This window comes from Antedon bifida, chromosome 7 (assembly GCF_963402885.1).
Source record: "Antedon bifida chromosome 7, ecAntBifi1.1, whole genome shotgun sequence".
NCBI classification, from domain to species: domain Eukaryota; kingdom Metazoa; phylum Echinodermata; class Crinoidea; order Comatulida; family Antedonidae; genus Antedon; species Antedon bifida.
In genome coordinates, this window is record NC_136232.1 from 22,184,028 (window position 1) to 22,197,933 (window position 13,906).

At 31.5% G+C, this 13,906-nt stretch overlaps 1 protein-coding gene across 1 annotated transcript; it reads right to left on the minus strand.

The window, feature by feature from the left end:
• Positions 1-169: 169 nt before the first annotated feature.
• Positions 170-13,784, minus strand: LOC144848495 (fatty acyl-CoA reductase 1-like). The gene is made up of 13 exons (XM_078705268.1): positions 13,632-13,784; positions 12,131-12,343; positions 11,470-11,645; positions 8,738-8,810; positions 8,263-8,369; positions 6,575-6,797; positions 5,609-5,727; positions 4,949-5,016; positions 4,577-4,655; positions 4,374-4,463; positions 3,820-3,949; positions 3,465-3,592; positions 170-3,072 (listed from the first exon to the last, which is right to left on the minus strand). Exons 2-13 carry the CDS (start codon positions 12,317-12,319, stop codon positions 2,910-2,912), a joined length of 1,545 nt encoding a protein of 514 aa, XP_078561394.1. The 5' UTR covers positions 12,320-12,343; positions 13,632-13,784; the 3' UTR covers positions 170-2,909.
• Positions 13,785-13,906: the final 122 nt, after the last annotated feature.

Below are 13,906 nucleotides of genomic sequence, written 5' to 3' on the forward strand. Positions count from 1 at the left end.
CCCTTCATAGTGGGGTCAGGATCGACTAGTTCTGTAGGTGTCTCTGTAGTGTATATCACCTCACTATTAACAGGAGAGTGTCCCCTCAATAGGAGTGTGTCCACATGGAAAGGATCTACTATCAACTTCTAAAAATTATGTACGAATAAATAATAAAATAGACCTCGACTTCATTGGAAACATGAATTTTTTTATTTCAAAAGAACTATCATTCAAGATGTGACACCATTTCAGATAGTACGATTTTGAAACAATGTGAAAATTACACTAGAAATTCAGTAGACGGAATTGAGAAAAAAATAAAGTTTTATAGGCCTCCATTCTATATTATATAACATTGATCAAGAACAGGACCAACTGCTTTACATCCCATTCAAAGAATGAGAGTAAAGCATCTTGCCTAAGTATACAAGCTACAGACATGCTAATCCGATTCCTTTACCATACGCTATACAGTATATGGTTCTCTCCGACTGTACAACAATTTTCTCATACCATGGCCAGCTAAAAGAAAATACCATGCTCATGGTATACATGGCTATTAAAGTACTTAAATTTATATATTTGGTCAAAAACGTTAAAATCAAGTAGATAAATAAGAGCAACATACATTATAGAGTCATGTCATCAGTAGATACTTGTAATTTTATCTACTTCATACGACATTATTAATTATATATAATACGTTATTAAATTAATTTGATTACAGTAGAACCTCTATTAAGGGGACAACTTCGAGACCGAACAAACTCTCCTTAGGAGTGTCTCTTGAATAGGAGGTTGTCCTTATTTATTTCATAAGTGTCCCCTTTATAGCAGTGTCCCTTGAATAAATTAAAATGAAATAAGAGATTTCATTCATTCGGATCAAGTGGGATTTCCCTGAATACTACTACTGTATCTCTTATTTCAGTACATTAATAGATGTTTTATTAAATAACGATGGTAAAATTAAGATTACCAATGGAGACATCGAGATGTTCCATTTAAAGTACTCCTTATAAACCTGTACTTAGCCTACAACTTTGTGATTATTAACATGGCATCTTAAAGAAGTTTTACTGTATTGTTTTACCACATCAGTAGTTCCAATATTTTGTTTAATAGAGTATCCCATTCTTTGAAGTGTTAGAGGCACTTATACATTTACTCTAATCAAACCAATGTACAGTATTAATACGCGATCGCAAATTATAGATCTTTTATACAAGTGTGGTGTTCATGTGTTTGTGATGACGTATTATTTGATCGCTAGTGAAATACGAAATTAAACCCAAAATTTGTAACATAAATTATTAGATCCATTACTGTATTATACCTAACTTTATAAATTTATATCAGCATAACAGTTTTACCAATGAAATACCTCAACATTGCAATTTATATATTATATTTTCTATCTATCCACCATCAATAAATGTCAACTGCAAGGGTAATAATATAGTAGATAAACCTTTGTTTTAAATAAGTATATCCTCATTCTCAAAACACAGCTAATATAAATACACATGGAATGAGATATTTAATGAACATAGCAAACGCCAACACAGAGCTGGTATAATAATTATCAAAAAGCTGCTGATAAAAATTGTAAAAAAAAAAAATCCTAAATGCTTTGACTAAATAAACACATTTGATAAAAAAAAACAGTATGCATATGTTGCAATATGCTACATGCTCTCAACTGAAAAGCTGCCATTATACAAAATCTAGAACAATAATTGTAATACTTCTATAAAACTGAAAAGAAAAAAAAAATTATGTTATCTACACTTTCACTTCCAACATTGACTATAAATTCAAATAGCAGGGAGAGTTTTGAAATACAATATTAATTTACAAAATTGTAAATTATTTTGATAAATCACACACATTTATGAATTTAATCACTAAGGGACCATGTAAAAATATTCTTTACTATTTACTGCAGTATAACTACATTTTGTTCATAGAATCATAGAAAATGTAGTTACTGCAGTAACATGACATGATTCCTAAATAAATCTAAAAGAAAATGCTAGGTTTCGTAAAAGTGCATTGCACGATTAAATTTGTTATTAATAATTAGTGGTAGTGTTTACTACTTTAAGAAACAAACCGGTTGATAGGTTGTTTTTAATATTTACAGTAGAACGTACTAAAAATCTTTGTGTAAACTTTAGCCATTCTCAAAAAATTTCAGTTAATAAACATATTATTATATTTCAAATTTACTTATTGTAAAAATGGTATAAATTTAGCTGTTTCATATATATATATTTTTCCAACTTGCTTTCATATCATTTTAGTTTTTCATATAAAATTAACAAAACCGCTATTGAGTAGAGTATAGTAATTGCATAACTCATATATGCTGAATTTTAATTGGTCAAATCATTCAAGTTTTTTTTTATAGCCTTTTAATTTTAAGTATTTGGAGTAACTTTTGTTTATATAACAATCCATGGACCCATCATTTAAGATACAAAAGGCAAAAGAAAAAGCTCAAGTTGAAATTAAAAAGAAAATAAGTTAAAGAAAATAAAATTTGAAAGACTGGTATAACTAGTACACAGTATAATGAACTAATAATTGAATTTCTATGTGAAAATTGAAACAGAACCGTATAAATGGCAGTTTGCACTATCTTCACTATCAAGTTTTAACCTGTAATACTGTAAATTATCTAATACGCATTGGGACGTTGATACAGATATTGAATGTGGCAGTTATTTTAAAGTGGCGCTATTCATACAAGTTGAGTTGCCCAGATTAATAAGGCAGGCAAATAGTGTAGCGCGATGCCTTTGACACAAATGTTTAGTATGCTGCTTTAACATTAATACATTTAAATCGGGCATGACTTATAATTTTTAAAGTTTCTACGTCAACTTTTAAATAATTGTTTACGGAATACCATGGTAACCTTATTACGATTGCTTTGCGGAGCTTAGTCGGCAGTAGCGAAGAAATTTGAAAACCAAGTTTGTGACGAGATACCAGAGGTTGCGGGCGAGTTGCGATCGAGCGATGAGTACACGCCATAATATGACAGCTAAGACGGTGTTACACGTCCAACGGATATTACGCAGCCTGAAAGAAAAAAAAAACCAATGTTATTTTTTTCAGAGTGAATGAATGAAGAAAAAAGATCAAATGTACCACCCCCTCCATTAGGACACGCCTATTCAGAGGACACTCCCATTCAGAGGACACCCCCATTAAGAGGACACCCCCATTAAGAGGACACCCCTATTCAGTGGACACACCTATTCAGTGGACACACCTATCCATTTTTTTTCTTCTATGCTCTGTTTTGGGTTAACCAACTAGAATAGGTGTTTAGCACCTGTTTGGTCTTTCCTTGCCTTTTACACTAAAAGCTGAATAAATAAAAATTGTAAAAAAATAAAAATTATTATGGCAAACTTGTTGGGTTCCAAATTTGTCCCCTTAATAGGAGTTCTACTGTAATCATTTCTTACATTTTAATATGACTTCTAGCAGCTGGTAGATCTGAGAGGTTTTCCTTCAGTACGAATTTCTTTGTACCGATACAATAGTTTTCCAGGTAAGTTGGCCAATGTAGTGGTCTAACATCAAGGAAGAAAGTCTGAAAATAAGAAAAGAAATAATAAAATTTCACAGTAAAAATTACCTTTTTTTTTAAAGCACAAAGGAAATTGAAATGTGATGTGGGGTTTTATTGGCAGATGACATTATTTTTATGTTTTCTCTTGATTATTGCACTGTTTTTGTATTGTGTCTCAGAGCAACACAACTTGCAATGTATATTGTGCTGTTATGCAAACAATATAAATAAACAAAAATTGTTTTTACCTTCTTGTCTTCTTCTGTCATCAACGTCTGCAAAAGTTGTGAGTTGTTATTGGTCCATTCCCAGTTGTTTGTTGTAAAGAACTCCAGTGTGGCAACTGCCTTCTGCATTTTATCGTATATCTTCATCATTCTGTTTAATTGGATCATAGAATATCAACAATTGAATAAATCTAGTTTACTTTCTGGTTTAAACTGGCTAAAACTAGTTTACTTTGTGGTTTAACCTAGCTAAAACTAGTTCAATTCATTTATTTAAATATCAAGGAGTTTGAGATATGAATAAATGTAAAATAGAACTGTTTAATTTCTGGTTTAATCTGGCTATAAAACTAGTTTAATTTCTTGTTTAATCTGGCTAAAACTAGTTTGTTTAATCTCTTGTTTAATCTGGCTAAAACTAGTTTAATTTCTTGTTTAATCTGGCTAAAACTAGTTTAATTTCTTGTTTAATCTGGCTAAAACTAGTTTAATTTCTTGTTTAATCTGGCTAAAACTATTTTTGGATTACACCACTTTTTATTCATGTACAATACCATTGGTTTTGATTAACTTACCTAGGCTTCTGTCCAGTCACCCAAAGGTAGAAATCAATCATCATGCTAGGAATCTTTGTGCCGACTGTGTTCCAATATTCATATGCCATACTACAAAGTTAACAAGAAAAACATAAGTTAAAAAAAAAATAACATTTTACATTTCAAACAAGACAAACACTATCTTAATGAGAGTAATTTTTCTAGGCATGTTGATCACTTACTGGCTTTGGGTGAAGCATGCTCTTGGCCTTCTGAAGGCTTTCTCCAGTGGTGTCTTCATGTAATAAACGGGCACATCCTCTGAAAAAAATGAATAAAAGAACCATAGTCAAATCAATGTTTAATTTTGTTAATATTATTATTAATGTAAGCTTGTCAAGCTCGGTTCTCATTTGGACACTACACGTGATGTAAGCCTAACGCAAGTGAGTTGACCAATCACAAGCAACAGTTGGATGTTCCATCGCGTCATGATTGGTCAAATTACTTACGATGGTCTTACATCTATGCTTTTCGCCCAAGTGTAACCAAGTTTCATAACTAATAGTGATAAATAATAATTATAATTATTTTAAATAATTAAGTGTATTTACCTATGTCGCCCCATCTTGAAGGGTTGGTAGCACTGGTGACGCAATTAAATACAGGCACGGAATCAGGTCTGTCAAAAGAAAACCAAAGGAAAGCGATTAATAACTAAGATATCTACATATCTTTTACCTAGATTTCCTTCACAAATCTACTGTAAATCTAGGTTCAGAATCCGAGGATCAGTATCAGGGTCAAACGGTGAGGATTATTACCTTTAATCTTTTCTCTTACAATAGATCTCATTGATCGTTAAACTACAGTTAAAAGAGGCCTTTCAAATCTTAATCCACAAAAGCACAGGATTAAAAAGGGCAGAATTTATCACCACAATTGTAAACTTTCCAATGCGTGAATATTACCAGCTTTTGCACTACACAATTCTTCACTTTATCTAACCATAGATATCATACATTAGGCTCTGTCTACACTATCAAACTTTTTGTTACAACAAAACTATGATGTGCCCATATATGGACATGATGATGTCATATCACTACCATTTAAGCATATCACTACCATATTTAAGCATATCACTACCATATTTAAGCATATCACTACCATATTTAAGCATATCACTATCATATTTAAGCATATCACCCGCTTTTTTGTCAAGCTAGTTTGATAGTGTAGACAGAGCATAAGAAGCAGCAACTGATACATACTTTTTGACAGCGGTATGCCAAGCTGCTGCAATCATCATGTTCACCACATAGTCAACGGGTGAGATGTCCACAATGGCTTCGGTGTCTCCCTTCATGCTACGCAGTAACCCCTTACCAGTCTGTAAATAAATAGGCACATTGTGTTGAAAAGATCAGTTCATATTTGCACCATTCCGTACAAATCTTATGTGTGCGGTTGAGAAAATGTTCATAACCCAGAGTTTCTCTGGCCACTGGAGTAAATCATCCTGTTTTTTGTCCCTTTATACGTCACCTGTGGTGGTCACTTTGAATGGTGGTGGTCACTATTAAAGTAGAGGGTAATTTTCCCTGTATCTTCACAAGGGAGACCAATGTTTTTACTTTTTCTTTTTACATAATTTTTGTTGTATGTTGTGTGTATGTATATGTAGATCCATTTAAATACTGACAAGCACTCGCTTCTTTTTGGTGTACTGTTGGGTATTTGTTGTTGTAAATTGTAATAATTGAAATTGTGAATTGTGAATAAACATACTTTACGAGGTAAATCAGGTCTCAGTGTGAATGTATTTTTATATTTATTTAGATTGAATAACGATTAGAAAGAAAGAAATTACACTGTGAAAATAAATAATAAATAAATCTCACAGTTCACCGACCACTACTTATGGTATTATTCATTCATTCATCAGTGGAAAATTACTTCCATTTATTGGCATTTGCATATAAAATATACATAGAAATTATGTTTGCTCTGAGATACAAAATTAGATAAATAAGAAACTAACAAAAACAAAGTGTCACATCACTGTCATACGGTATACTGACAAGCATTCAGTGCCCGAATGGCAGCTGGTTACGAAACCTATTTGTACGAGAGATGATGAACCGGTAATGTCTACCGCTACGTAACACCTCAAATACACTATGCATGGGATGAGTAGAATCTTGCAATATAGGAGAACATTGCGAATAAACACTTACCGCAATGAATAGACCACTTGGTCCGTTGAAATTATCAATCCATCCCTGTATCGGGTCTTTCCACGCAGCACCCACGATGGACGGTCTTACAATACACAATGGTAGGTCTTTTCCCTCTTGAATTAGTACGTGCTCAGCTAACGCCTTTGTGAATGTGTAAGTATTTGGCCGGTTTCCAATCATCTGGGGTGTGATGGTTGATATCATGTCTTCCGACATCCACCTGTAATTATGTAAATCTAGATGTTATTTTAAGAATATCAATCAATATTTCGATACTAAAATTGATTTAATAGTCAAAAAGTTATCATTCAACTCTTTCAAAATTTGGAACAAATTGGCAGTAGCACTATGTTAAACAAACATTACATATACAATGATTAACAGATAGGAACAAAGTTCATATCATCCTAGCAAACCATTAATTTATAAAACTAGGCAAATTTATTCACATGGTTCGAAAATCACACAGTTCTGATTGGTTGTGTTTTGTTTCAAGTCACAAAAAGGAGATTGAAATATGAATCTGTGCGTAACAGGGGTGGATTCAAGGGAGGCCCAGCCCCCCTCTAAATTTCACAAATTGTAATGCAAAAGATAGTACATCAAATTAAGTTCAGCACTTCATTTCACTACTTTTAGGCCCCCACCCTCCCCCCTATTTCAAAATCCTGGATCTGCCACTGTGAAATGCATTTTAATTTACACAAATACATTCACAAAGTGGAAAACAAGGATAAAAGCCAAGTGTAAGCAGTGGTACTGTACATGTGTATAGCAAGTGATGGAAAGTACAAGGTTGTTTAATATTAATAATTACTAAGAAAAAATTATATCATATAGATATTATCTATGGTTATAGACAGGACATAATCCAGGTAGATTAAATAGCTTATAAAGTACCAATAAGAAACCACAAGGACGTTTAGATCAGGTGCTTTAAACATTGTCATTAGACAAACTGTACACATTCAGCCAAGCATGAAGTTTTGATTTTCCAATAATAAAAATCGATTTGTCCTTGTGAATTTCCTTTATAACTTAATACTGCTTATTTAAACCTACTTTAACTTCACCCTAAATATCTATTCTCATCCATAACAGGCCTTGACAGTTAGTTAGTTAATTAGGGAGCTAATTACAATTGTTGTAGTTTGTATTTTACTTTAAAGATGCAATGTCCCCTTGAAAAAATATTTTTTTTTGTTAAATATGCCATTTTATTGTCACATAACAGTTATCTACTTTGAACAAAAATTGAATAGAAAAAAAAATTATTTACCTGAAAAAACATTATTTTAAAGCAAAATATAGCCAAATTGGCATGCCAGCCAATGGTTTTTTTTGTTGAATTTGACCATTTATTTTGTCATTTTATACAATAAAACATTATTTTTTTTGTTTTTTTTTCACGGAAGGGATTAATTTGATTAAAACTACAAAAAAACCTATTCAAAGTCAGATTTAGTTAATCTTAATTCTTCATGTTTTTGGGGGACAATACATCTTTAAGCTGTCTACATTATCAAACTAGCTTGACAAAAAAATTGTGATAGTCGCTAATATGGTAGTAATATGACATCATCATGTTCATATATGGGCACATTTTTTTGTCACATAAATTTCGATAGTGTAGACAGAGCTTTAGTACTGTATAAATGTCAATTATTGATCATTATATTACTTACTCTATTGCCCCTAATAACTTGTATGGATCAACTGGAGGGGGGTAAACCACTTCTTCAATATGTTCCCTGTCACAGTAAGCATAGGCTGTTGATACATGTACAAATACCTGAAAAATGAATACATTTTTTTATTTTAATGCATACACACACAGAATTAAATTTACTATCTTGGTCAAGTGAAAATACAGAAAAGTATTACAAAACTGATAAAATATTTAATTATACAGGTAATTTAAAAACTTGATTTCAGCAAAAATGCCTCTTCACAATTGGACATGTAGAACTCCTCCTTTGGACACTATTCAGGGGAACCCCTATTAAAGGGACACCTCTATTAAGGGGCCACTTTTCTGTGAACAAACATTGGCAGTATATGTTTTAACAGTACAGCCAGACTCCTCTAATAAGGTCACACGTTGGGTTTGAAAGTGTCCATTTAATAGAGGCTCTACTGTACTAATATAAATTTACTAACCTTTAGACTGTTCATTTCTTTGCACAGTTTCAACATCTCTTGTGTAGCTACCACGTTTAATTTCAGAGATAACCTTCGACATAGAAAGAACATAAATAATGAGTTAATGTCTCAATACGCATGACTGCCTCGTTAACTCAGTGTCTTTACTGAATTATTTAACTTGAACAAAAAAAATTAATTATGAGGATGTCTGGTAAACTTTCAACCCTTGATATTGTAGTCACTAGAAATATAAAATTTAACTCATGCATCTTTTTAAGCTTAAAACAAATACAGCATATATCTATCTCATTATAGTATTAGGTCTACATTGTTGTTGCCCAATTCATTTTATATTGTACAGTTCCTACCTATTCTATTATTGTTTATTTCTTGTAATTTTGTGGTGTCAGTGGGTTTCCTGCTGCTGTAGTGTTAATCATCAATGGTATTGTAGTTACTGTAGTTGAATTGTTTTGACATCTTGACCTACGTCGACTTTTTATTGTAATTGTTATTTTCTATATCATGTTTTTTTTTGTACATTTCTTTTGGATGCACCTTCCATTTGGTCGAGTGCCACTGTTGTAAAAGTGTAATAAATTATTATTATTATTATATATAATATTCTACTGGTAGCCTTCATGGTCAAAACCTATCGGCACTTCCCAAAGAAGATATTGTAGTATGTCGGTATAGGTTTTAGATTTTTCTCTATGTATGAATTTGAAAACAAGGAAGTTTGTAAATATGTTTTGTGTTTCTTTAGAGACTATCAGTATGTATACAACAAATAGTTCCTTAAAGATGTATTGTCCCCAATAACTTAAAAAATTAAGATTAATAAAATCAGACTTTGAATAGATTATTTTGTAGTTTTAATAAAGTTAAAATCATTTTCGTAGAAAAAATTACCGTAAAAAATAAATGTTATCACTTATAAAAGAGTTTAATAAATGGTTAAATTCAACCAAAAACTCATTGGCTGGCAGTCAATTGTTTGTTTTAAATGACAGTTTTTTAGGTAATTACATTTTTTTTCCGGTCCAATTTTTGGTCAAAGTGGATAAGTATTAGGTTACATTAAAATGGCATATTCAACAAAAAATTGTTTAAGCATTATTTTTTCAGGGGGACAATACATATTTAAATAATCTGTTGACACAGCAAATAACGCAACTAAAGAATAACAGTCACTTGGACTTTGGACAATTATCACAATAGTTATCGTTGATGTGCTTTACTTAAGATGCACTAGTTATCTATCCTTATTGAAACCACAACAATATTGATAAATATATAACAGAGAAGAGCAGAATTCATCATGTTCGATTAACGATTAATACATTTTTGACAATTTGGAATTTTAATATTTATTATAATATTTATTATTTATTTATTTTAATATTATTATTAAGCTCTGTCTACACTATCAAACTTTATGACACTAAAAAATGTGATGTGCCAATATATGGACATGATTTTGGCTGTTTAACACCCACCTAAAATCACCACTCCCTCAAATCTCTTTACGGTAATTTTGAGAAACATAAAGCTCTGTCTACATTATAAACTTTGTGACGTACCCATATATGGACATGATGATGTCATATTACTAGCATATTTGGGCATATCACTTCCATATTTGGGCACATCACCCTCTTTTTGTCAAACTAGTGTAGACACAGCTTAAGAAACACCAATATGCACATAGAACAGAATGCACTGAAGCGCGACGTTGACAAGACGTCAAAACTGTCTGTAGACCTATTTGTTTGTATCACCTACTTATAATTACTAAGCAGTTTTTTTTCAAGAGATTGCACTGGGTATGGAGGTATAATCTTGGTGTGAACTCGTCATAAAGACATTGTTGCATTGTTTAAACTGTTAATCACCCTTAAATGTTTAAAAGTGTTAATGAATGAAACAGTTTTACCCGTAAAAGTAGTACTAAATTGTATGATTAAAAATATATTTCTCCTGTACAGCAAACATTTTTTTTGGTTGAATGCAATTTTAATATCACATTAGTAATATTCACTTTGACCAAAAATTGGATTAAACAAAATCATTGAATTGAAAAAACTGTAATTTATAGCAAAAAGGTTTTGTGGTTGAAGTTATCCGTTTGTTTTTGTCTTTTTATACTGTTTTATTATACCAGAAGTGATTAAATTTTATATCAAAACTGCAAAATGGTCTATTTAAAGGAAGTCTGGCTTTGATCTTGGTTTGAAAATGTTAAAACTCATCGACTTTTAAGTACATAAGACTAAGTATCTTATTTTAATATTTTTTAAAGTATGTCATAAAACGTTAATGTCTTAAGTCACATGCCTTCTATGGCATCAATGTGATAAAACAATATGCAATCTGTTTCAACAGATTAATATTTTAAAGATATTGTCCCATTGAAACGATTATTCATACATGTTTTCTTCAATATGCCATTTTAATGTCACATGAACTATTATTCAAATTGAAAAAAAATTAGATTAAAAATAAATTGTTTTCCTGATAAGCATAATTCTTTTTTTTTAAATTCAACCGGAAATCTAGTCTAGAATTTCTGGTTAAATGTCTGTTAAAAGGTCTATTTCGACTGTTTTAAAAGCTAAATCATTGTTTTTTAGTGAAAAATTTAATAATAACTAAAAAATGGTCTAACCAAAATGTTCTTTTATTCATCATCTTTATTTTTCATGTTTTGGACGACAATACATCTGTAATAATTTATAATTTCTCACCCCAATTTTTCATCGAATTTGATAGTAGCAGCAACATGGAAAACAACGGTAACTTTTTCTCGAAGCGTAGCGATGTCCTCGTCGCTAAGACCGAGTTTTGAATGCTGAAGATCACTGTTTATAGCATGAATCTTATCTGCGAAATTTGGCTGACTTTGACGGAGCTTATCAAATAACTGAAAATAAAATAAAATTTGTTATATTGTCATTTTTTTCCCCTATTTATTACCCATCTGGAAATTTACAGCATATGTTTCTATCTTATCTTTCTGATACCATAGAGGAAATAAAGAATGTTGTTACTTGGACCCCAGAATTAAAACTTTTCTTATAATTGGGAAACCGCTTTCTCAGGATCTGCTGTTTCACAATATGTTATTTATTAATGATATATATGTTTTTAATTGTATTTTTTTGAGATATTATAATTTATTTTTTGAATTGAAATTGAATATTTATTATTCACTAAAAAAATATTCACAATATTATACTAAATACAATAAAAAAATTGTAGTCAGTTAAGGTTAAATTATATGTACATTTTGGCCATTTTAACAACCACCTAAAATCACCACTCCCGCTCCCTCAATTCCACCTATCTTGTTACGGTAATTTTAAGAAACATAAAACAAATATATTTAAATTTAACCATGTACTGTACCTTACAATTCACCAGTTGTTCGACTCTCTCCTGAGTAGGGCGCCCCCATTTTGGCCGCACTAGCAGGTACACTCCCTCTATTCCTGGACAAGATCTTAAGATCTTTTCTAGAAGAACTTTACCTATGAAGCCTGTTGCGCCAGTAAGCAGAAGCGTTTGGCCATTGTAGAATTCTTCGATTGGCGTCATTATTTCTTATTGTAATTTTAAATTCTGAAATTTAAAGCAAATCCACATTAGTTATTATAATAAAAATATTATTTTCCTGTGTTTACTTCATGACAAAAAGTAAAATAAAGCTAGGCTATCATTGTTTTGTAATAGGATTTAAAAATGAGCAATTTGTGTAGGCTTTGGTTGATGAAATTTGACTGGACATTGCTTGGTAAAGTTCCCCCAAAAAATTCATGAGCTAGGCCTACAGTATATACTAGAACCTGAATAGCTGCTATACACCTATGGCAAAAAATGCTTTGGTTGAACCCTAAAAGCCTATGGCTTGATGGTTAGGTGAATCACACAACTTGATAACTAACTAATAATTAATAGATAGTTTGAACAAACATCTGGTTTCATATTATTAATATTAAATTGCAACATACAATAATTGTGTATAGGTTAATAACTGAAATCAAAATAAATATTAACTAAAGATTAAAGATAAAGTCACAAAGTAAATTACATGATAAGTGATAATAAGACAATTCCTTTCATCTTATTTATTTAACCTCAGCCTACACGTAGCCTATATTTATCTATGAATCACTAGATTCCGAAACAAAGTTTGGCAAGTTCATTTGACAGCCTATTTAGTATTTGGTGTTCAAAGCTAGCTGATCGTAGTGGAGGCTACTGCAGTTTCACACCTAAAACTGGGCACTCACCATCACCACCGCTAGGCGGGTGAATGTTTTTTAATTGGGTAAGCTCGAGAGATTATGGTGCGAAAGTGCATTAGCACCAGCTCTTGTTCTCTCGAACCCTCTACTCAGTACAAACTCCTGCATCCACCACAGAAATATCAAATTATTCAACATGCCATAATATTAATATTATTATATTATTTTTTTATCTCCACACACTTCATTTATCAAAAATCGAACGTAAAATGAATCAGCTAATAAATTTATTTTTTAATTTAAAATTACTTATCTACATTGTACAAAAAAAGAAACATTTCTATAATAGCCTATTTAAACATACGTCTATTAAATACGACCTAGACATATGCTAAGCCAAGGTTAGAATACCCTGCTCCTGACAGCAGCAGGAGGATGGGTGGTATTGAGGCACTTTCATTTTTCATCTCAACCCGCGGCGGACGACAGACACACCTACCCAGCTGCAGCCTAGACCTAACGGTAACCTTCCCTCATCTCGCCGGTTGTTGCATCACCCAACATTATTAAAACGCAAACTAACTAGAATATAAAATTATCCATTACAATTAAGCAATTATAAACAGTAATAAAACATAATTACATGGTAAAAATCCACTTACATTTGCAAATCTATGTAATTTCAGATCACAAAAAAAATTCACCGGCAAAACACGCCATAAAGAAATCACCAATGGAAATCCGTTTCAGAAAATTTCCACAACCGATCGATCATAAATTGATCACGTGATAATAGAGGATTGGTGGCGCTATATCATCAAATCTTGTCATTATTTTGGCAATTCAATTATTGACTGTATTTATTAAATGTTTTTTTTCTTTATACAACCACGTATTTGTAATAACATTATCTTTATGATTCATATTATTTTGTTTG